The 24,062-nt window shown below is 41.5% G+C and overlaps 1 protein-coding gene, 1 long non-coding RNA gene and 1 pseudogene across 7 annotated transcripts in view; 1 reads left to right on the top strand and 2 right to left on the bottom strand.

Annotated features, from left to right (window-relative positions):
• The window catches only part of BAIAP2L1 (BAR/IMD domain containing adaptor protein 2 like 1), an 86,440-nt gene that overhangs the window by 26,619 nt on the left and 35,759 nt on the right, over positions 1–24,062 (bottom strand). For all 6 annotated transcript variants that reach the window (XM_055090575.1, XM_055090578.1, XM_055090574.1 and 3 more), the window contains exons 4-5: positions 775–836; positions 599–670 (exon numbers count right to left, since the gene is read on the bottom strand). In XM_055090575.1, the coding sequence (XP_054946550.1) occupies positions 599–670; positions 775–836 (134 nt within the window). The remainder of the gene's footprint in view (positions 1–598; positions 671–774; positions 837–24,062) is intronic.
• Positions 1–24,062, top strand: part of LOC114487706 (uncharacterized) — a 38,131-nt gene that overhangs the window by 708 nt on the left and 13,361 nt on the right. The window contains exon 2 of the long non-coding RNA XR_003683004.2: positions 638–704. This is a non-coding gene — a long non-coding RNA (uncharacterized lncRNA). The remainder of the gene's footprint in view (positions 1–637; positions 705–24,062) is intronic.
• On the bottom strand, positions 23,361–23,468 carry LOC112065667 (uncharacterized; annotated as a pseudogene).

The raw sequence follows: 24,062 nt of genomic DNA, 5'->3' as shown, positions 1-24,062 counted from the left end.
TTACATCCTCCGGGCCGCAGAGCGCGTGCATGCAGGGCAGCAGGATGACTTCAGGGTGACCCCCACCGCTTACTGCCATGCAGGGCTTGTGGAGAAGAAGGGGGGCTCCGGGTGGCCAAGGAAGCAGCTACTGTGCAGCAGAAAGGCGAGGCGGAAGGGGCAAACTGCTGGAATCGACACTGCTGTAGGGCAACAGGGTAGAGACACCACGATGGGACCCGGAGCCCCAGGGAGCCCCAGACGGCATCCTCCCACACGGCTCATGTCCACAAGTGCCGGTTTGTGAAAGCAACTGCTGCACTAACGCAGATGCAGGTGTCATCCACATATGCGTGTTCCTTGAAAACGTTTTCCAGAAGTGTATGATTCCCTGCAGGATTTCCTGCTATGCTTTTTAGTAAAGATCCCAAGTGTTAGCACTTGGCCCACTCAGCCCAGAGGGACCTTGTCAGTGTTACGAGGCCGTGTACACACTCGACGGCCAGCTCCATCATACCTTTTGCTGCCAAGTCAGCAGTGGGGGAAGTTGTCCTCGAGCTCAGCCCCCGGCCCCGGGCCCCCCCCACCCACGGGTGGTGGAGCAAAACGAGGTACTCACGTTCATATATTTTACATCAAGCTCTGTCTTCTTCTCCAGCTCGTGGATAATCTCCTTATGGAATTTCCTGAACTGTGGACACAAGGAAATGAAAAATTCAGACCAGGTTTGAGGCTTGAAGTGAAATAACATTTAAAAATAAGTATATTTGGTAAATATAAAAACAGGTCACATACATTTTCATCAAGGCTCTCGTTGAGTTTCTTATGGATGCTCGAAATCTCTATGAGAACGTGGCCTGTGGACAAAACCAGGTACGTTAGGGCAAAAAGCCATTGCGTGGTTTTTGTAAAGATACGAAGGGAAGTAAAGTGGTGGATGAAGCCCAGTCCCCAGCTGCTCCCAGAGCAGGTGGGCACCAGCCCCGTGGCACTGGGAACACCGGCTGCGTCCTGACAGCGGGGGTGGGTCAGACGGACGCAGCTGACAGCAAACTTACTCCACAACATCGTTCATCAAAAGCTCGCCAACTCGGTCTTCAAACTCACATTGTTCTCTCGCCATTTACTCATTCCCTAAGCTGAATCCTATTTATCTGGTTTAATTGTTAAATTCTCTTACAAGAGATTATTTTGGTCATTACAGTACTAACTATAGGAACAAATGACTTATTTTCATCGAATCCTGGGTAATCTGATTATCTGCCAGGCATAAAAGATAGAGGTTATTTTCTCTTTCTCATATTAGTTCTCGTATCATTCTGGAACATCTCAACGCCACAGGAAACTGCAGCAGGGACAGTGTTCTGCCTCGCGTCTCCTGGGGCTACACCGTTCTCTGAAATGACTGCACAGAAGAGAATGTTCCGGGACAAAGGAGTGTTGCTCCAAAAAAGCAGCGAGAGGTGACCACTTGATTTGCAAAGCACATGTCTTGAGGCTCGCGGCAGAGCGCTGCCTCCCTGCTTCTAAAGGTGAACAAAAGCCCCCCTGCCAACTTCTCTACAGTAACCAAATGGGTCTGATACCCAAAAACTGGGAGCGAAAGAGTTATTTGGAACCACCACCAAATCATCCCAAACCACAAAACGTGCCGAGTGGACCATCCTATGGTTCGGTGGGCAGATAAAAAGGAGTTCTTTGGGCAAACTGAAAGGCTGTGGATGAGGGAGAATGAAAAGGACGACTATGGTAGACACGGGGGAAGAGGAAAAGATTACTGACTAGACTCTGGCTTCAGCGAGCACCTCTATGCAAACGACTTTAGTACTCCCACTTCTGGAAACATCTGAAGATATCTGACTCTAAGGGGGCAGCCCAGGCTCTTCCCCCATCTTCAGACTCAGAAATTCCGCCTGTCCTGAACACGTCCACCCGGATGTCCCACTAGATGCCCCGTATTCAGCAGGCCTACAAGTGAACCCCACCCCACCCCCATCCTAATCCCAGCTCTTGGCTCCCAGCCAGCCAGTCATGAGGGGTCGACACCCCGCCTACGCCCAATGACAAAGACCCATTCCCTTGTGCCATCACTTGGGCCACCTCTGGCATGGAACCATGCCTCTTACTCATCCTGCTTCCTTGGGCAACCAATGTGCCAGCCCTCCCCTGCCCAGGAAAGAAGGCACGTGGGGATGACGTGAAGTCGATGTTCACTCGATGACCTATTCTAGGAGAGGTGGGGAGGGGTCTCCCCAGGCCCTCTGCCCCACACGTTTACACTTGCCAGCTGGACCTCTTAGGAGGCGCCCTCCTCCTTCAAGCTCTTATTTCTCATGACTCCCAGCTTGTTCTCTTCTGGATCTCCTCCCTCACAGGTGCCAGGGATCTTTCCAAATCTACATGTAAAATGTCACTGCCTCCCATGGGGTCCCAGATAAAACAACTCCTCGGCCTGAAGCCCACCATGAGCAGTGTTGCTTAAAATAACCATGGTGGGTGGTGGGGACAGAGAATCTCCTGGAAGGATATAACCATGTTAGTAGGTTATAGGTACATGTAAGTCCCTAAGCACCATGTGATTCTAGGAACATCTGCTGGATAAGCATGAGAGCGAGGGCAGACGCATCCCCAGCACTCACGGTCCGCCTGCCAGGGTATCAAGGTACCCACTCTACATCCTCAGCGACACTGACTCCATTTATCCCACAATTCCGTTCTCCTAAAGCTCAACATGAAACAAATAAACCAGAGTTCTTCACAAAGGAAGCCTTTATATGACCAAGAGTATAATTACATTAATATGTCATTTCAAATACTGAAATAATCTGAGTTACCTTCACATCTATTTTAAACCCACAACTCCGAGTTGGAGATGAAAAATAAACAACAACAACAAAAACCACTTCAATTGGGCTTCCCTGGTGGTGCAGTGGTTGAGAGTCCGCCTGCCGATGCGGGGTACGCGGGTTCGTGCCCCGGTCCGGGAAGATCCCACATGCTGCGGAGCGGCTGGGCCCGTGAGCCATGGCCGCTGGGCCTGCGCATCCGGAGCCCGTGCTCCGCAACGGGAGAGGCCGCGACAGTGAGAGGCCCGCGTACCGCAAAAAACAACAATAAAAAAAAAAAAAAAACCACTTCAATTAATTGAAAATCAAGCACTCTATCCTGGGCAAATCAGATCTACTTAAAAAAGAAAAAGGTCTAAAAATAATTTTGCTTAAATCATTCAGAGTGATTCAGGCTAGAAGCAAAGTGTTCACATTTTTTTTTCATGTTGTCATGAACTTTATTTCTACAACCTTATATAACATGGAGCTCCGAGAAGCATGTCCAAAGTATGTGCTTGTGCGGTGCCCTCGGGAACGCCAGCGCTGCTAAAGCCGGTGCTCCGGCCTGAGGGCCCCGGCCACCCGAGCCCCCTCCTCACTCTCCCCCTCCTGCCCACAGTCTCCCCCCGCCCCGCAGGCGCCCAGTGAAAAGGCCCAGTGAAACAGCCCATTCACTCTGCGGGCAGAGACGGAACACCTGACCTTCCCCCCTGTTATTCCTGTCCCTCACAGTTCGTGGAATTTAAATGCCAACCTCATAGCAGCAGCCACTGAGCCCTCAGTCATAAAAAGGATTAAAAAACATCTTTACTGTGATTTTGCAAGCTGCCAAAAGAGTATCTTGAAACAGAAAATGAAAACAGCCTTTATGTTCAATCTACAGAAGTTTATTCTTAACATAGCAAGTGTTACTTGATGTCTGAAATGTGGTATCGCACGTTTTACTCTTAGCCCTGTAACCTACTTTTTCATAAATTACATTTGGGAATAAAAAAAATTTTTGAAACGAGAGGGTGCAGTCGAGAAAGCACGGCCCAGATTCTAATGGAGCAGAACTAAGTAAACGCTTAAACAGGAATCAGCATGTTGATCCCAGAAATTACAGCACCGTATGTACTGGATCAACCACTTCCTTTTTTCCCTTTTAGGTTCTGAGTCAATATTTTGGGAAGAAACTCATAGTAAGTACAGTAATGTAATTCGGTCTGAATAAATTATATTCTTAAATGGCAATATTAAGGGAATTTAAATATATACAAATTTTTCAAAATCATGAACTTGATACAACTAAAAGTCAATGTCTACCATCAATTTTTCTCTAAAATTCATACAAATAATAGCTACTTGTGGTATCACTCTAATTTTAGGAACTATGAACAAATATGTCCAACATTTTGGACAATACTGTATGAAGATGCGCATTTAGCCCACAGGCAGTACGGATTTTAAAAGTTAAACAAAAATTTAAAAGTATTACTAGTATGAACACAAAGAAAGTTTTCATCTGAAATATAGGTTAGCCATTGGACTATTAATATATTTTCAACTAGATCATTCTTCATCAATTCACAGTATAAATTTAGAGGAACCAGATGGACACTACTAACAGACTTGAGTAGCACAGAACGTGTAGGCATAAATATTCTTTTTCATTTATATTTGATCGTGGATAATCAGAACATTTATTATTTCCAGATAGCACAGAGCAGTGACAGGCGCACACTTCCTCCATGTGACTTTGAGTGGAATCAGACAATAAAACGACAAGATGGAAGCCAACCCACTACTGGCCTAAAGTTACACTGTATGGATGAAAGAAAAACTGACAGAAAAAATGTCACCGGAAAAAGGATATACTTTTTCTGAGAGTTTTTCAACTACCCAATGTGATGCAGAGAAAATATCATGAAAGTAAAAGCAAATTACACATAGATGGGATACGTTAAAAAACACAAGTATGTACTCAGGGTCACCAACACTGTTAGCAGAGCCGGAGTGGTACCCACCGACATGTGACCCAGCTTGGAAGGCTTTGCCAGCATCTAAGAATAGCTCCCAATGGCTGTTCCCGAGTCCCTGGATGCAGGTGGAGGTGCTCTTCTCTTGTCAGTATTGAAATTGTACAAATAAACAATGTGCACATAGGCACAATGCCAAGTCAGTGATAGGGTGAGCATTTCATCCAACGTTCCTCCAAAGTCTAGCTTTTGACTTAACCAGTTATAGTTCCACAGTTCTAATTAACACCTTGCATGGAGACTATAATTATTCTACCACTGATCATGATTTATCCCATCTGATGAAAACAAGTGAGACAAACTGAAGTTCTACAACAGAATTATATACTGTTCCAAAGTTCTTTCATTGTCAGAAATGAAAGTAAAGTGCTAAGTAACAACTGACTTTGATAAGAAAAGATGCATGGTGAAATCTCCAGGGTAGCCACTAAAAGAATAAAGTTCATATAACTTTCAAGCTAATAGAGAGGAGAAAAAATAGTCAAAAAGAGGACTAGAGAAGAAATTAACATAGGACAGAGAGTACAAAGCAAAAGTAATTACACTGGACGTAAATGGAGTATATAGTTTAATTAAAAGACAAAGATTGTTAGGATTAAAAAAACAACACCCAACTATATTCTGCTTACAAGAAACACACTTAAATACAGAAAGGTTGAGAGTAAAAGGACGGAATCAGATACATGGCAAACACTAACCAAAAGAAAGCTGATGCAGGTACATTAAAACCAAACAAAGAAGACAAAATAGTCAAAGAAGGCAAGAAGCATTATTAGAGATAAAGCAGTCATTTCATAATGGCAAAAGGGTCAATTCATCTGGAAGATAGAAAAATTTTGTATTTGTGTGCATCTCAATGTAGTCTCAATGTCTCTAAACCAAAACTGAATTATAAAAAAGAAACAGATAAATCAATAGCCATCATAGGAGATTTTAATATATCTCTTAGTAAACTGATAGAACAAGCAGACAAAAAATCAGTACAGATACAGATGACTGAATAATGCAATAAATAAACTTGATCTAGTGAACATATAAATAATACTATATAATACATATAAAGAACACATTATCTATATATACCCTACATATAAAGCTTATCCAATAACTTCATTTTAAAGCAAACACAAAATACTAAAAAGGAACCAAAAGAAAGCCTCCCGGTATTTCAAAAAAACTGAAATTATACTTAGAATGTTCTTTTTTTTTTCTTTTTTTTTTTTTTTTTTGTGGTACGCGGGCCTCTCACTGTTGTGGCCTCTCCCATTGCGGAGCACAGGCTCCGGACGCGCAGGCTCAGCGGCCATGGCTCACGGGCCCAGCCACTCCGTGGCATGTGGGATCTTCCCGGACCGGGGCACGAACCCGTGTCCCCTGCATCAGCAGGCGGATTCTCAACCACTGTGCCACCAGGGAAGCCCTAGAATGTTTTTTAAATGCACCACAATTAAGCTAGAAAGCATTAACAAAAAGGTAACTAGAAAATGTCCATATACTGGAAATGAAACAGACTTCTAAATAACCTGTAAGTCAAAGAAGAGAGCACAATAGAAGTTAAGATGATTTTGAAATGAAATGATAAAAGAAAATATAGCATATAAAACATGTAAGATGCAACTAAAGCTGTGGTTATAAGTAATTTTATAGCCTCAAAATGCATATATTAGAAAAAAATGAGTGAAAAATCAGTGCTCTAAGCACCCATTTCAAGAATTTAATGAAATACTACCCAATAATAAAAAGAAATGAACTAGACATAAAAATATGGATGAATTTCAAACACATTATGCTCAGTGAAAGCTACATACTGTATGATTCCATTTATAAAACATTCCAGAAAAGGCAAAACTGACAGTTATCTGATAAACAAATCTGCTTACCCTATTACCCAGCAATTCTACTCCTAGATATTTTTCCCAAGAGAAATGAGTGCATTTGTTCACCAAGACATGCACAAGAATGTTCACAGCAGTTTTATTCATCATATCTCCAAGCTAAAAACAACCCAAGTATCCATCAACATAAGAATGGATAAATTGTGGAATACTCACTCACACAATGGAGGAGCAGGGAGACCTCAAACTGTATATAAATTCCCCTCAAATCCTTGTCTAACACTTAAATTGCACATGCTCAGGGTGAGACTAGGAAATGCAGCAAAAGCAACAGTTGGAAGGTTGGAAAGCTTAGTGGATGTTCTCAGGATACACAGTGTTGGGAATACCGAGTTTGGAATTCAAGGTCTGGTAAACACCACAGGCTTCCCACTGAAATTGAGAAGGGCTGTACCTTAGGAAAGAGGACTAAGTCACAGGACTAAGGGCAAAACCAAAATAGATCCGCCAGAAAAAAGGCCAAAATTAAGCCTCCACAAAGTCAGGTGATTCATCAGTAATTTAACTGTCTGCTACAATAAAACTCCACACTCTTAAAAGGAGGATAACAGAATCCAAAGTCTCTACAATATTTTACCACAATATACAGAATAGGAGAAAAAAAAAAAAAAAAAAAATCAGTGGACAGGATGAATGGTAAAACTACAAACAAACTCTGAACTCTTTTTCCCAAGAGTTAGTATGGTCATTTTTTGGTATTTAAAATATATTTCATAACTCTAATAATAGTTAAGTTTATTTATAGCTTATAATAAATATATTAACATATAATATAAAATTATAAATTTATAAAATTTCTAATAATTCCAAAGCTATTTTAGATGTATTATAGGATTGAGAAAGTATGTAAATATGTTGATGTTACCGGGAGCCAAGGTTCTCAAACATTTCCAAAATACGTAAATGTAAGTGCATTTGCTCATTTATTTGTGTATGAACATATGTGTGTATACATATATATATACACACATGTCTGTTTGTGTGTGTGTGTGTGTACACAATATAAGCTATACACATGTATATATTTCCTAGCTCTGTTGGCTGAAACAACCCAGCTGACATCTCAATAGCAATGAGCACACCTAGTACCCAAATCTTGGTTTCTAAAATCATTCCCCACTAAGGGGAAGCAACAATCCTCAGAAAAATGGCTGTGGATTCCACAGCTGAGGCGTAAAAGGACAAGATGAGCCCGGAACACACTGTTACGCAAAAGAGTAAGGAAGTGCACAGGAATGAATGAATGAATGAATGAGTAAAAGAGTCAGTTCAAAAGAGCTCCTACAGGCCAAACATGGGACAGTTTGAGCACCAAAATAAGGACAGTAATATATTATAAATCATTGAAAAATTCGTAGAATCCATGAGACCATAGCAATAATAAATAGATAAATTTAAAAAGAAAGCGATGAGGGAGAAAGGAGGGCTCCTGCTAAAAGTGGAATGCCAAGTGCCAACTGGTCAGTATGAAGGGAATGTTAGAGCTGGAAAATCATCACAGTAGTTTGCAACCATCACAGCAAAGACTGGTTCGGGCAAAAAATCATTAATAGGTTCTGAATGTAGGATACAAATGTTGATGAGGAATAAGATATTTACATAGTCTGGAAGTAGCAACAGAAAAAAAAAAGCAAATGTACATTGGAGAAATCAGACAACACCTTCACTGGACAGTCAAAAATAATGCCACAAATGAGAGGCAGGTAACACTGTGTGTCCAAATTGATACTCTGAGCACAAACTGCCTTAGATAGCATTCATATAACCTGAATCTAAGCATGAAGACCTGGCATTTGAGTTATTATCTTGCGTTCCTGACGATTCATCCCCTTTTAGGGTTTCTGATACAGGGCTATCTCATGCTAGTTCTTTATTGCCAACATTAAATTTATTTGCTTATTGTTGGAGAAGAATAAAATGATTTCATCCTTCTCTGATGGTTCATCCAGTACTAGCTGACAAAGGTAAGGAAGAGATGAAGAGGTCTGTTGACAGGAGAAATAACATCAATGTTCTACTTATTTAATAGTAAGACCTCTGAAAACCTCGATTTTAGAAAGTAGTAGAAACGGCCAAAGATCTGAAAGTGACAAGTCCTCTGAGCCAAACAAAAGTCATAACCACAAACCTAAACACCACCCCTGCCCCCGAACCCACCAGAGTGGAGTCCCTTTTAGATACAGAACGAACAGAACTTACTTTTATATAAAAGTCTGGAAGAGATTGCCTAAAGGATGTTGGTTTTTCATAATAAGAGGCCAGCAGCTACTGCTGATCTCTTAGTGATAGAACACAAGATCTTTAGGAGGAAGAGCTCATGAAGAAGATGAAAGGCTGGTAAAGGAGTCTGGAAAGGGCCGGGGTACTGTGAAAGCTAAAAGATTGAAGCATCTTCAGAAAGTGGGGTCCTCTGGGCTGTCATCACCCACAGAGAACTCAAGGGACACGAAGACTGAGCAAAGGTCAGAGTCTGCAAGAAGTCTTAGCTGTGCACACCTGGGAAGTTACTTAACCTCTCTCCAGGTAATCTCACCTGTATGGTGGTAACTAGAGTATTTACTTCATAGGCTTGGGTGAGTGTGATACTTTGCTGTGAGTTGAAGAGAAATACTGGCTGGTAAGGTGTGTGCGTGCAGACAGAAGTAGCAGATTAGTTCAATAGTGCATGATATATGCCAACAGCATGGGGCCCACACGCCTCAACGTGCCACTTTCTGGGTGAGTACTTGTTTTCTAGAAATAAAATCCACATACTAGGTTGTCAACTTGTAACTACTCACCGTGTTTCATTATTTTTTGTTCCTTATACATATACATCTATATATTCTTTAGTATGCTTTATTGTACTACGTGTAAAATGCTTCGGAATAACTCTTAAAACTTACAGAATGAGAGAAACAGACACCGACCTCTCCTAAACTCATCTCCTCCCTCCCCACCCCCCCATTCCCAGGGTCCCCAAAGGAAAAACTGTTACTCTCTATTATCAAACAGAGTACAGTTAGAGAATATACTCTGCTTTCCTCCACCTCACAGCCTTTACAGTACTGTAGTTAAACAGTATCTATCAGGATTGATCTATGATGAGAAAGAGGCACATCTGACCCCTGCGGGTTAGAACGAATTGCAAAGGCACTTCTGGTTTCTGCTCCAACGCGTAAAAAGCCTGGAAGTCGTCACTCCCTTACTTACAACAAGAAACAAGCTAAACAAACTGAAAAACAACTCTTAGATTCATCAGAGAATTAAGTTCACAGGCTGATGTGGAAAATCAGAGTTTACCAGGAGCAGAGACTGATGCTGGAGCCATGGCTGCCAGGAACCCAAACGGTAACCGAGGATTTGCTGGAGGCTCAGTGTGGACCAGCTTGAGAGTTAAAAACAACAGGCGCCTCACATTTTCATGAGTTTTATCTCTAGGAGGCCTCCTCGCCACCAGGTTTTTATTGTTAGGAATGGAGAAAATTCCTCTGGGCTTCTGGCAGGGGGAGGGAGAAAACGACCGTTTTGAAATCTGCCCAGAGTTGTTCTGTTCTTGTTCTGTTCTGTGTGAGGAAGGCTAGCCCTCCAGGGAAACACTTTTCGTCAGCTTTATCTGATCTGGGGAAGGACAACTAGCTACCTGCATGCAGCCCCTCTGGCCTTCCTGTCTCAAGTAAGGGGAAGGAAAAAAAGGGCTAAGAAACTCTTCCGAAGGTCATATCCCAGATACTGTGGCCCACTGTAAAAACCAAAAATACCCAACAAAACAAAACAATGGAGATTTAAAACGTGTGTTTATAGAATGGTCCTCCTCTCCGATACTTTACCACCACATCACCCATCAACAGGACTCCAGGGTAATAACAGTGGATTATAACTGACACTCCATTTAGAAGGATTTTCAAAAGAAACCCAAAGACAACAGGGGAGAGAAAGAAAATGGAGAAAGGATAGTCCTTTCAACAAAGGATGCTAAACAACTAGACATCCACTTGCAGAGAAATGAATCTAGACACTGACCTTATACTTTTCACAGAAAGCAACTCAAAATGGAGCATAATATGTATGTATGTAAATATGTACCTATATGTAAAATGCAAAACTATAAAACTTTTAGAAGATAACACCAGAGAAAATACACATGACTTTCTTTGGTTTAGCAATGAGTTTTTAGATATAATGGCAAAAGCATGATCCATGAAGGAAAAAAACTGGTAAGTTGGACTTCATTAAAATTACAAACTTATGCTCTACAAAAAACACTGTTAATAGAATGAAACGACAAGCCACAGATTGGGAGAAAATATCTGCAACACACGTATCTGATAAAGGACTTGTATCCAAAATACATGTATATAAAGACTGCTTAAAGCTCAACCATAAGAAAACAACAACCATAAGAAAACAAACTCAGTTAAAATGTAAGATATAGAGATGGCCAATAAGCATACAAAAAGACGATCCATATCATATGATTAGGGAACTGCAAATTAAAACAACAAGATACCACCATACACCTGTCAGAATGGCTATAATCCAGAAAACTGACAACACCAAATGCTGAAGTGGAGCAAGAGGAACTCTCATTCATTACGGGTGGGAATGCAAAATGGTACAGTCACTTCTCAAGATAGTCTGGCAGTTTCCTACAAAGGTAAACAGTCTTATGTGATCTAGCAATTGTGCTCCTATGTGTTTACCCAAATGACTAGAAATATTATACCTATGGAAAAACCTGTACAGTATATGAATGCCTATAGCAGCTTTATTTATATTGCCAAACGCTGGAAACAACCCAGATGAGTGGATAAACAAACTGTGGTACATCTGTACAACTGAATATTATTCAGGGATTAAAAAGAAACCAGCTATTAAACCACAAAAAGACATGAAGGGAGTTTAAATGTATGTCGTTTAGTGAAAGAAGTCAGTCTGAAAAGGCTGCACAGTACACAATTCCAACTAAATGACATTCTGGAGAAGGCAAAACTATAAAAACAGTAAAAAAGATCGGTGACTGCCAAGGACTGGTGGGGGAGTGGCTGTTTATACATTTGTCAACCTCACAGAACCCCAATATAAACTATGATCTTTAGTTAATAATAATGTACCAATACTGGTTCATCATTTGTAACAAATGCACCACACCAATTCAAGATGTTAAAAACAGGGGAAATAGTGAGTGGGGGAGAGAGTGTGTGTGAGAACTGTGTAAGATCTATTCAATTTTGTATAAACCTAAAACTGCTCTAAAAAATAAAGTCTATTAATTAAAAATAAATTCACAGCAGTCATCTGGAACCTGCAGTGATTAGGAACCAGCGCCCTGCTTGGAGGAACACACACGTAGTGTCTGAACGTTTCTGGCAGTTACACATGGAAGAGAGCTTGATCTTCTGATTCTGTTACCTATGTGCCCCCCAGTGCCTGCCTGGAACACACCGGCCCTAAAAGTCTGGTTGTTAATGAATATACTGAACAAACAAATGAAAGGGTGACTGCAGTGAAGCATGGAAGTTCAGTGATGGCAGGAGAAGAAAACCAGCAAAAGCTGGACCTATCAGAAAGTGGCATCTGTAGTGTTTGATTTTATTGGTATAAATATATTGATTACAGAAATGCCTACAGGAAAAGTGACTTTTGTGGAACCCAAATGCCTGGTCCCTAACGTGTGAGCGCTGGGCATCCATCTGCAACCACAGCAGAGCCGGCTGGCTCCAGGTGGGGCTGTTTCCATCCTCAGGGCTCCAGGAGCAAGTTCCTGTCATCTTTTGTTTCCTATCACCAAGATTTAGTAACACTGAGGTCCAGTCTCAGAGGCTTCTGAGTCACAAACAAGATAATTTTTTTTAAAAAAACAAGAGACATATTTGTTTATAAAATTTTCATTTTGCCAAGCAAGAAGCTACAATCCCAGACTCTGTGGGCTCAGTGCTGGACACCTGGCAACCCGAGTTGTGAGGATTAAGTGCCTAACAAGTGGAACGTGCCAAGAGCAAGATACACACTAGACGCTCAGTGTTTGATTCCTTCCAGCTTCCTGATAAAAAGTGGGAGAGGAAGGGAGAGATGAGGGAGAAGGGAGGAAGCTGGTATAAACTACTTATTTTGGAAGTTTGGCAATAGAAGAAAAGTGAATTAAGAAGGTAGCTAGAAAAAGAAACATTAAAACATTTTTTCTTTTTTAAGAAACATTTTCTTTTTCTAAATAAGGTCTGAAGAAAGAAAAAATGGAAACTAATAAACCCCATATGACTGACACACTGAATTAAATTTAAGCTTATGTAAGAATGCTTTTAAAAATAAAATATTACTATTATCCTAACAACAGGACTTAAATCTCAATGGGAATTATCACTAGAAAACCTTCTGGATATTTTAAAATCAAGTCTTTTCAGTTAGGTATAGAGCAAATACAATCCCACAATATCAGAGATCTAGTCTTCTCAATATCTAAGGTAATACCTAGTAGAGATGCCCCCTCAGAAAATTATAACCAGGTGTTATGTCAAGGAGGGTGGAGATTCGGGGCTTAGGTGATAATTCTGTCATTAGATTGACTCAGGAAGCAAACTGAATGTGTATTATCCACTTCATTTTTGATTAGCAATTAAACTAATTTAGCCTACCTGCTACACATAAGTGCTGTCAAGTTAAACAAAGTACAGGATTTGCCATGAAAATATTTCCCAAGTTGGATTTTAATGTACTACTCTTATTTTAGCTAAAAGAACAATGTGAATTTGTTCAAGTGTATCAATTATATCACACAAATAATTTATCAATTTTGCATCCATACAAAGATTATAAGCAGTTGTCTTCTTTACATGTGAATATAAAATACAGCATTAAAAGATTAAAAGTTTTCTATAAGTTATTACATCAAGTGAGGTAAATTAACATTAATTATTTATTTTCCTGTTTCATCGGTTAGTAGATTAAGGTTAAAATACAACCATTTTGATGCCAACAAAAATGAGAGCAGGTGCGCATTATGAATAATGAATGAAGCTGACAACCAGTTATTCTTATGGAATCACTAATTAACTGCAGGCATTTTCATTTGAGCTTGAAAAATGCTACATCTGAAAACATTTTAAGTTCCTTAAAATTATTAAAACAGGACCCCCAAACACAAAGATGAGGAAAATACACAGGTAGAGGCGGCACTAAGAGACAGTTTCCGTCCAGTATTACTGAGTAAAACCACCTTAAATTTTTAAGTGAAGAAATTTTTCAAAAGACTATGGCTTTTTGTTGTTTTCTTTTAAGGCAACCAGTTCTAATTAGGCAAGTTTAAAAACACAAAATAAAACTGGGCTACTGCTCCCAACTTTTGGATGGAAAGCCATTAATCAAAACCATACTCCCCATGTGGTTGTTGGTCAGTCCTATTATGACGTGAATTTAAGGGAGAATCCAGAATCCATTTTATTATATATCTTACTCCGAAGGGACAACTAAGCAAACAGGATAACTTGGTGCTTTCACAGTTCAAAAGTACTCCTCACCTTCTTCTACTTCAGACGGGAAGATGACAACTGTATGATCCTCACGGACAGCTTACAGGTGTCAAGTCCTTGCCTTGCGCCAAGCACGGTGCTAGCTGCCTTACAGAAATGGCCTCATTTAGTCCTCACAGCCCAAGAAGAAGTAGCTCTACTACCTCACGGTACAGAAGAGGGAAGCTGAGACTTTGAGAGGTTAGATGATTTTTCCCCAAATTACACAAGTACTAAAGGTGGTGGGGCTGGAATTTGAACTCATGTCCGACCCCAAGCCTGTGCTCTTAACTACTTTGCATCCTCACTCAAGTATGCAAAAGGAATTAGATTTTCCCTACCGGGTACCCTAGGACAGAATGATGCCCAGTACGTGTGAATTACAGGGACAGGCATGTGTACCCAACATCCACCAGAATGCTTTAATCATTAGGGCTGTTTTAAAATGGGACAGGCTACCTCTGGGGGGGCAGTATCACAGAGGCACGGACGCACTGGGTGAAGGCCGGCCTGGTCGCTTGAAGCCATTTCAGCTCAATGTTTGGTTTGTGCAGGAAGTAAAACCAAAGTAGTAGGACTGAATCCCCAAGGCAGCCCATGACAATCAGCTTCCCCACACCTGTCACAGCCCAAACACACCACACACACAGGCCCTAACTCCAAGTCAAACAGAGCAGTCGATGGCCACCTTGCCTGATGCACCTAAACTTTTGAAACAAAGTAAAAAAAATGCTTTAGGAAAGGAACTAGGGAGGCATAAAAAGATGATGATCCACTGCAAACGGCAGGGAACCCCACAGCCTGCAGTACAGCTACACTGGGGAAGAGCGCTCAGAAAAGGGCTGGGCTGCCAGCCCGACTGGCACGTTCCTGCGTCTGTGAGGCTTTTTTTTTGTTTTTGTTTGTTTGTTTGTTTGTTTGTTTTTTGTGGTACGCGGGCCTCTCACTGCTGTGGCCTCTCCCGTTGCGGCGCACAGGCTCCGGACGCGCAGGCTCAGCCGCCGTGGCTCACGGGCCCCGCTGCTCCGTGGCACGCGGGATCCTCCCGGACCGGGGCACGAACCCGTGTCCCCTGCATCGGCAGGCGGACTCCCAACCACTGCGCCGCCAGGGAAGCCCTGTGAGGCTTTATGTGGGGTGGGGAGGGCTGGTCCCTGCATCCCTGCTTCATCTGTATGATGGACATGTAAACAAACAGCCCCCGATACGACCTGGCGAGAATCAAATGAGAACACAGAGGTGAAGCATCTGACTCGCTGTGATGCTTGTAACTGTTGGTTTCCTTGCGACTGAGGGAAGCCACAGGGCACGCTGTGCAAGCGAGAGGGCCCGTCTTGCCCACAGGGATAAAAAGCTACACGTTCAAGGAACTCCGGACCCACGTTTCCAGCTGCTGCCTCAACATTTCCGCTTGGTCTAACAGGCATCCCAAACCTAAGACATCTACGGACAAACCCTGACTCCTCATCCACCACACCCCCTCACAGCTGCGGCCAGCGCACAGCAAACCCACCGCCTCTCCCTTCAATCCCAGGCCGGCCCAGCGTTCTGGCTCACCTGCACCGGGACAACAGCCTCGCAGCCCGTGTCCCTGCTCCCGCCCTTCCACAGCCTATTCTTCGGGCAGAGCCAGGAAGAAGCTTGCCACTCCGGAGTTCAAAGCCTTCACAAGCTGCTCACGCTCACCTCAGGTCAAAAGGCAACGTGCTCACCATGACCCACAAGGCCCCGCAGGGCCCGGTCCCACCACGCAGCCCGCCTCCCGCCCTCACGCCCTCCCTCTCCTCATCCCAAACTGCACCTCAACCGACCGCTTCCCAGTGGGACCCAGGCTCACCAGGCCTCAGGAACGCTGCGCTTGCCGGCCTCCACGGGACGGTCTCCTGGGACATCCGCCCTCCCCTCCTGGCTGCATGTCCCTAACGCCCCACCCAAACCAGCTGCGCTCACCCCTTTCCTCCATCAGCGGCCCCTCGCCTCATTACTGCCTGGCAAATTAGACCTGTTTACCACCCACTAGAACGCAAGTTCCCAAGAGCAGGGACTTGTACGTACTGATTTATCCCTAAGGGATCAGAACAACGCCTAGCAGAGATGCTCACTGAACTGAGCATACTGCTATTTAAATGAGGAAAGAAAAACTACTGTAATCCCTTGATTACTGAATATTTGGTTTTATGTGCTTTTCAGAAAACCATAGAAGGACTTTTTTTTTCAGTTAAAGGACGATTTTTCACAAGAGCAAAAAGAAGAACACACCCTGTACTCACCCCGCTACCACCATGCTCACCCTCCTCCCCAGCACTGGGACTCCACCTCCTGCCAACAGAGGAAAATTTAAAGACGTGAAATGTAGGCAGCCATCAAAATGATGAGTAAATGGATTACTTATGAATTCAGAGAAATATGTGTGGAATGTTAAGTTAAAAAAGCAGTGCCCCCTCAACGTTCACAGCAGCACTCTTTACAATAGCCAAGACATGGAAACAACCTACGTGTCCATCGACAGATGAATGGATAAAGAAGATGTGGTATACATCAATATATACAACGGAATATTACTCCACCATAAGAAAAAGGAATGAAACAATGCCATTTGCAGCAACACGGATGAACCTAGAGATTATCATACGAAGTGAAGGAAGTCAAAGACAAATATCATACGATATCACTTATATGTAGAATCTAAAAAAATGATACAAATGAATTTATTTAAAAAACAGAAATAAGACTACAGACATAGAAAACAAATTTATGGTTACCAAAGGGGAAAGCAGGGAGAGGGATAAACTAGTAGTCTGGGATTAGCAGATACAAACTACTATATGTAAAATATAGGTACTACTGTATACAGCACAGGGAACTATATTCAATATCTTGTAATAAACTATAATGGAAAAGAATCTGAAAAAGAATATATATATATATATATATATATATATATATATATATGGCTGAATCACTTTGCTGTACACCACAAACTAATGCAACATTATAAATCAACTATACTTTGATTAAAAAAAAAAAAAGCAGTGCCCGAGATAAGTTTATACAGCCACGGGTTTTAATTATTTTAAAATAGACACTTTAAAATAATAAGGAAAGAAACTGTTTCCTAGGTTCATTTTTCAGTAAAAGTATTAATTTTTTAAAAACTTGAAGTGTATTTTAATACTCATTATAAAACAAGTTCTAAACTTCCTAGAGGATTCATAAGTTGTTTTAAAATATTAATATGAAGTGGAAAGTTGGGCAGGATTGAGTAGAGAATAAAAGTGAGATAATATTAAAACATTTAATCATATATATATGAAGAGAAAAAAGAAACCTTAGTATGTCACAAGTTTCTACTGTTATAAAAATGGAAGCTGCTATCAGCTATGGCTTTGAGTTATAAATACCCGAGACATATACACATATCAGCTTCACTGCACTCGACAGTTACAAGAATAGACTTATTCTGGACACTAAGAGTCCAGTTTTTAGTTGTAAAGAGCATGCCATTTAATTTGCCTTTTTAGTCATCTCATAATTTTTATCTTTGAACTCATGCTCCTAAAATATTACTCAGCTTTTAATAATGCAAAACCTTTTAGTCCTAATAATACTAACTCTTACTTCAATTTGAAATGAGACATACACACACAGAATCTGTAGCCTATCACTCAAAGTAATAAGACTCCAATTCTAACCTACACTCACGATCCTCTCCATGAATGCTGAATCCCAGGCAAACTGAAATATCCCCTGTCCCCTCCACCTGCTCCCTCCACCAGAAACCACCCCCTTCCTACTCAGGATTACAGCATCCCCTGACTCAGTCTGCCTCTACCTCCTCCACCTGCATGTGGGTGTGATCGCCTCCTCCCATGAAGTCCTGTAGCCTCTGTACCTTTTACTCTTGCACTGGGTCCTGTATTAAAGCTATGTATGTATATATTTTCATAATCTCCCTTACTAAGCTGTAGATACCCTTAAGGTGGGGACCAAGTTTATTAATGCTGTAAATGACAGTCATGGTTTCAAGAAAGCCTAGAAAAACCTGATTCATAGAGTTAGAATGCAAGAACCCAACACCCTTATCTGATACACTCATTTAATCCATCAACAAACATTTCTAAGCTCATCCTAGAGCTTACTTCTCACTGAAAGTTTCACTGAGCAGGGCAGTGGTGGCACATTTGTGGTAACTGCTGCCATCTCCCCCTCTGGAACCTCCCTAGAGCAGACACTGTTAAAGGACCATCAGGATACCTTCCCCAGCCTCAGAATCCTTCTTGAGACATTGCTGCAAGCACAGCTGTTCACAGCTCCTTTGCAGGTTTTACAGGAGGACTTGTCCCAAGGCCATTTTCTATACTGAACCAAATGCCGGTTTCCTGTCACTTCCTTCCCCCTGGATTTCAGGAACAATACACAAGCGACTATGCCCTTCTGTTGCACACCCTGTCTTCCAGATTTTAAAGACTACTTTTGTAATTTGTTCCCTGTGTAGAAATCCAACTTTCGTGGGGTCCTCTTTAAGGAGTACAAAATCACAAATTCAAAATTAAGTACAAGGTTTTAAAAGATGTCGTGAAACTGAGAGGCCTTAAAGCTTCAACTCGGAGTCTGTGGGAAACCCTGCACTCGCCATGGAATCAACCAACTGGAATTTAAACCCCAGCTTCACTCCTAACTATTTGCGTGAAGTCAGACAAGTTATTTAACCTAAGTTTTCGTTTTCTTGTTTATAAAATGGGAATGATATCTCCTTCCTCAGAGGACTGCTGTGAGAATTACATGAGACTCTTGAATTTTGTATTTCCATTAACGCCGACAAAATTCATTAAAGTTTTCTATTGAGGTATAATTAACATACCATATTGTACTAGTTTCAGGTGTACAAAATGATTCAATGTTTGTATACACTGCAAAACAATCACCACAAGAAGTCGTTACCACCTGTTACCATACGTTACCAAAACATTTTGTGTGTGTGTGATGAGAATTTTTAAGTTATACTCTCTTGGCAACTTTCAAATATGCACTACAATATTATCGACTATAGTCATCATGCTGTACATTACATCCCAATGACTTATTTTATAACTGGAAGTGTGCACCTCAAAATCCATTTACTGTGTAATTCATTCTGAGTCGGGCGGGGCCAACTAAAACCCTTCACAGGGGCTGGGAAATGTGTACCACTAGCCCCTTGAATCATTACAATGTCTATTATATTGTTTTTAGTATGAGTTAATTAGGATATCCCATATATTGGGGACTTCTCAGAAGTGGCATACTTATTTTTTGGGGGGGGGCGGGTTTGGTGGTAGAATACACATAACCTAAATTTACCAATAGTGACATTTAGTACATTCACAATGTTGTACAACCATCAACACTATCCAGTTCAAAAACATTTCACTACCTGAAAAGGAAACCCTGTACCCATCAAGTAGTTATTCCCCATTCTCCCCTCTCCCCAGCCCCCGGCAACCACCAATCTGCTTTCTGTCTCTTATGAATTTGCTCTAGAACTTTTGTATGAATGGAATCTTATAATATGTGGCCTTTTAATCTGGCTTCTGTCACTTGGCATGTTTTCAAGGTTCATCCATGTTGTAGCATGTGTCAATACTTCATTCTTTATGACTGAATAACACCCTACAGTATGGATATACTATATTTTGTTTATCAATTCATCAGCTGCTGGACATTGGGGTTGTTTCCACCTTGTGCCTGCTGGGAATAATGCTAAGATTTTGTATGGTCATATGTTTCATTTCTCTTGAGGAGACATCTAAGGAACGGAATTGCCGGGTCATAAGGTAAACTCTGTATTTTGAGGAACTGACAGACTCTTTTCCAATGCAGCTGCTCCATTTTACATTCCCACCAGCAATGCACAAGGGTTCCCATTTCTCTACATCTCTGCCAACACATGCTATCGTCTCTTTAATTCCAGCTGCTGTGGGGTGTGAAGTGGTATCTCATTGTGGTTATGACGTGCAAATCCCTAACAGCTAATGGTGTTGACCATCTTTTCATGTGCTCCTTGTCATCCTTACTTTTTTTTTTTCCTTCAATTGAGGGATAGCTGATTTACACTGGCATCCTTACTTTTAATAATTTTGTTAAGGCATCCAGACCAGGAAGGAGTACCTGAGGAAGTGCATTTACTTCCAAGTGGCTGAAGACCAAAAACATTCAGAACCCCACGTGCGCTAACAGGAATCTACCACGTCCCCCCCGCCAAGGCTCTCACTCTCCTCCGCAGCACGCCCGCGTGCTTGGGAACATGCGGCCGGCAGGGGCAAGGCAGGCCTTTCCCGCACCACGGTTCTAACTACACCTGTCTCTGCCGTGTCCCTCTCCCTTTAACTTCGTTGTCCTCCCCCCTCAACCTACTGCAGGGGCCACCCCCTTTGCTGTGTCTGGAGCCTCTGACCAGAGCCACTCTTTCTTGCTGTGAAGTCCCTTCCCCTATTTGTGTGTTAGAACTTTGTGTTTTTGTTTGACTCCTAATTTCAGGCCCAGCATAGCGCCATGAATAGAGTAAGACACCCGTGGGCATTTGTGAGAGGATGCGGGTAGCTCTCGTGAATGACGACAGAGGCAGTCATGAGGCAGAGCCCCCAGGCCCCTGCCTCGTGGAGACCTGGACAGTTGCTGTGGCCCCCTGACCGCTGTTCTTTGGCCACGGCTGAGAGCCTGAGAATAAGGAGTCCTACTCTCTCCCCATCCGGAGTCGACAGGACACATGATATCCTTTGAGGAGAAAAAGACCAATTTAAATAATTGTGAAAACTGGGTTTAAACAAGATAATTTTCCCTTCACACACTTCAAAATTCAAAGATTTAAGAGAACGGCCAAGTATCATAAAGTGCATTGAAAAACAGGCAATGACATTTCACACTGACATTCAGGATGTGCCCATCATGCCGCCAGGAAGCATTAAATGTTAAAATGACTCATCTCGATTTGACATCTTAGCTTTTATACCTGTAATTTTTACTAATTATAATACATCATCTGCACATATGGTTACTTCAAAGCTGGGAGAAGGAATGCTTTTCTTAATAATAACTTCTGTAGAGAGGTACAATTTACAACACAGAACATCCTCTCACAGTTTTAAAAATTTATATATACTTATACCAATATGTCTAGATGATATATGGACTTATATGGTATGTGCTTATATAGATGTTATAAATTATACATTTATAAATCAGAAGCCTATCTTTCTCTACAGTTAGATCTTTTTTTGCTCCCAAAGAGATGCCACCTGAAAATTGAAATGGCAAGTCATTTGCAAAGTTGGAATAAATGGTCATGTAATAAATGCTCCTAATACAAAATACAAACTCTTGATTACATCTGATGAAAACACAAAATACAGAATCATACTCACATGATGAATCAGTTTCAGACTATATGATGGTTCACTATTTAACACAACCTTTTATCTGCTGAACTATAATGGACAGGACAATCTGACTGGCATAAAATAAATCACATCAGAAAAAGCCCATCTTTTCGACATGTAGAAAACTAAATCAGCGTAATAGGCCACGCAGCTGGCAGACTACCTGGGCTCAAATTAACCAGCCGTTAACCAGCTGGGTGACTTTGGCAAGTTATTTAACTCTCTTTGAACCCCAGTCTCCTCATCTGTAAAATGAAAATAATAATAATAAGAGTACCCACACTTCAGAGGGCTATCAGGATGAGTACAGGAGTTAATATGCATACGTCAGGTACAATGTTAAGCAAATAAAATAAATTCCCTACTAATTGTTTCCTATTTTGTGGAAAGGATTTTAATCTCTTTAAAGTGATCCTCACCTGCACCTCAAAGATAAAAGGTTTTGGTCAATAACAACCGCTTTGACTCAACTTCGCTCTCTCATTGACTCTGGCATGAATTCTTTTATTTTATCTAGACCTTAGGAATCTATTTATGATATTTCTCTGAATGAATAACACTTAAAAAAATATTTCAGGTATTTTTTTCTGCTCTTATTTTTAAGACCCAAGACTGTCAGGTTGGATTTTGAGTGTCAACAAGACAAAACTGTAATAAATATATTTTTAAAAATTGCATGACCAATAATCATTCTATCAATAACAAAAGAAAACCTATGATCTTCTAGGTTCCCTGATGGTGAGGAGATAAAATCTTCTGTTTTGTCATCAATTTAAGAAACTGGCCCAAACAATTTAACAGATGATTCAAAATAATGTGGGCTTCCCTGGTGGCGCAGTGGTGAATAATCCACCTGCCAATGCAGGGGACACGGGTTCAAGCCCTGGGGTGAGAAGATCCCACATGCCACGAAGCAGCTAAGCCCGTGTGCCACAATTACCGAGCCTGTGCTCTAGAGCCTGCGTGCAACAACTACTGAGCCCGCGTGCTGCAACTACTGAAGCCCGCTCACCTAGAGCCTGTGCTCCGTAACAAGAGAAGCCACTGCAATGAGAAGCCCACACACCGCAAGGAAGAGTAGCCCCCGCTCACCGCAACTAGAGAAAGCCCGCGCGCAGCAACGAAGACCCAATGCAGCCATACATACATGCATGCATACATACATACATCATGTAATAGCTGGCTGAATTGGAACATAATAACATAGTCTAAATTTATGTAATGCTGAGGTCCTTACACCTCACGGAAATTTGTCAACTTCCTGAAGAAAGTCCCCTGTTATTCCTTGAGAAATGAGAACAAGCTTTATTTTTCTACGGTTTAAAGATGAAAAAACTGGTTCAAAGTTTCTTTTGAATATTTTGCCAAAATATTTTCCCCTGACCATTTCTGTTTTCTCTTTCCACCATTTCCACATTTCCTAAGTCTTAAAAAACAAAACAAAACACGTCATTTGATTTAGGGACAAAACCGGAAGCTTTAGACAAATTTCAGTTTCCTCTTTTAAATGAGCACTGTTTCTTGAGTTGAACTGTGTATCTGTGATAAGGATTTATGTGCACGGCTACAGGTACACACCCTGACGACCTGAGTCACATGAATTATTATTCATATGACTTATTATTTAACAAACAAAGTGGATTAAAATATTTTACCTGCCAAATCCTGACTACAGAGCTCTGGTCTTCGGCTTTGTATTTGTCTGTTCGTTTGTTTCTCCCAGCAGGGCAAGGAGGTTTCGCCCCAGAGCTGCTTACACGCTGTGGTTATTGGGATCATGCTGTTAATGTGTGTTAAACCCAAGCACTTAGTAACAGACTACAGGAATGATCCTGGAAAGTATGGTCTTAAACCCAAGCACTTAGATCGCAGATGGTAAGGAGCTGCTTTTTCTTTGGAGAAAAGGATATCAAATCCCTCACACAATGGCTCCGTCCTGAGTGACTTAAGCAACTGGATGACCCTAAAGGCCTTCTGCTGTCAAGTAAGGGCCTGCAAGGGGCCGGGCTGTAAACAGTTCAGGTCTCCTCTGTTGCAACCGCTTAGCTCTGGCCACTGTAGCTGCAGACAACACATGAACAAATGGGCACGGCCGTGTCCCAATAAAATTTTAGTTTCAAATCGGTGCTGGCCAGCCCCTTGGTTCTTGTTTGCTCAGTTACGGTACAACTGATAAAAGGTGATGCTTTAACAAAGCGAATTTGAAGGCAACTTCAAAATATATGCTAATTCTTACTGTAATCTTCTAGTGGTTCAGCACATTTAGCATAAAAATGACTAAAATTTGGCATTTCTCTTGAATCATTAAAATTTTTCTATTACTTTCAATTATAGTTGAGAAAAAGCAATGACACATTTCCTCAATATTCTCTATAATAGGAGAACAGACTCTATTCATAAAGGACCTTTTATTTTCAAGAGAAAACCATTAGGAATGACTCTT

Source organism: Physeter macrocephalus, chromosome 14 (assembly GCF_002837175.3).
Source record: "Physeter macrocephalus isolate SW-GA chromosome 14, ASM283717v5, whole genome shotgun sequence".
NCBI lineage: Eukaryota > Metazoa > Chordata > Mammalia > Artiodactyla > Physeteridae > Physeter > Physeter macrocephalus.
The sequence above is the reverse complement of the archived record's forward strand: the minus strand, read 5'-3'. Positions and strand labels throughout refer to the sequence as shown.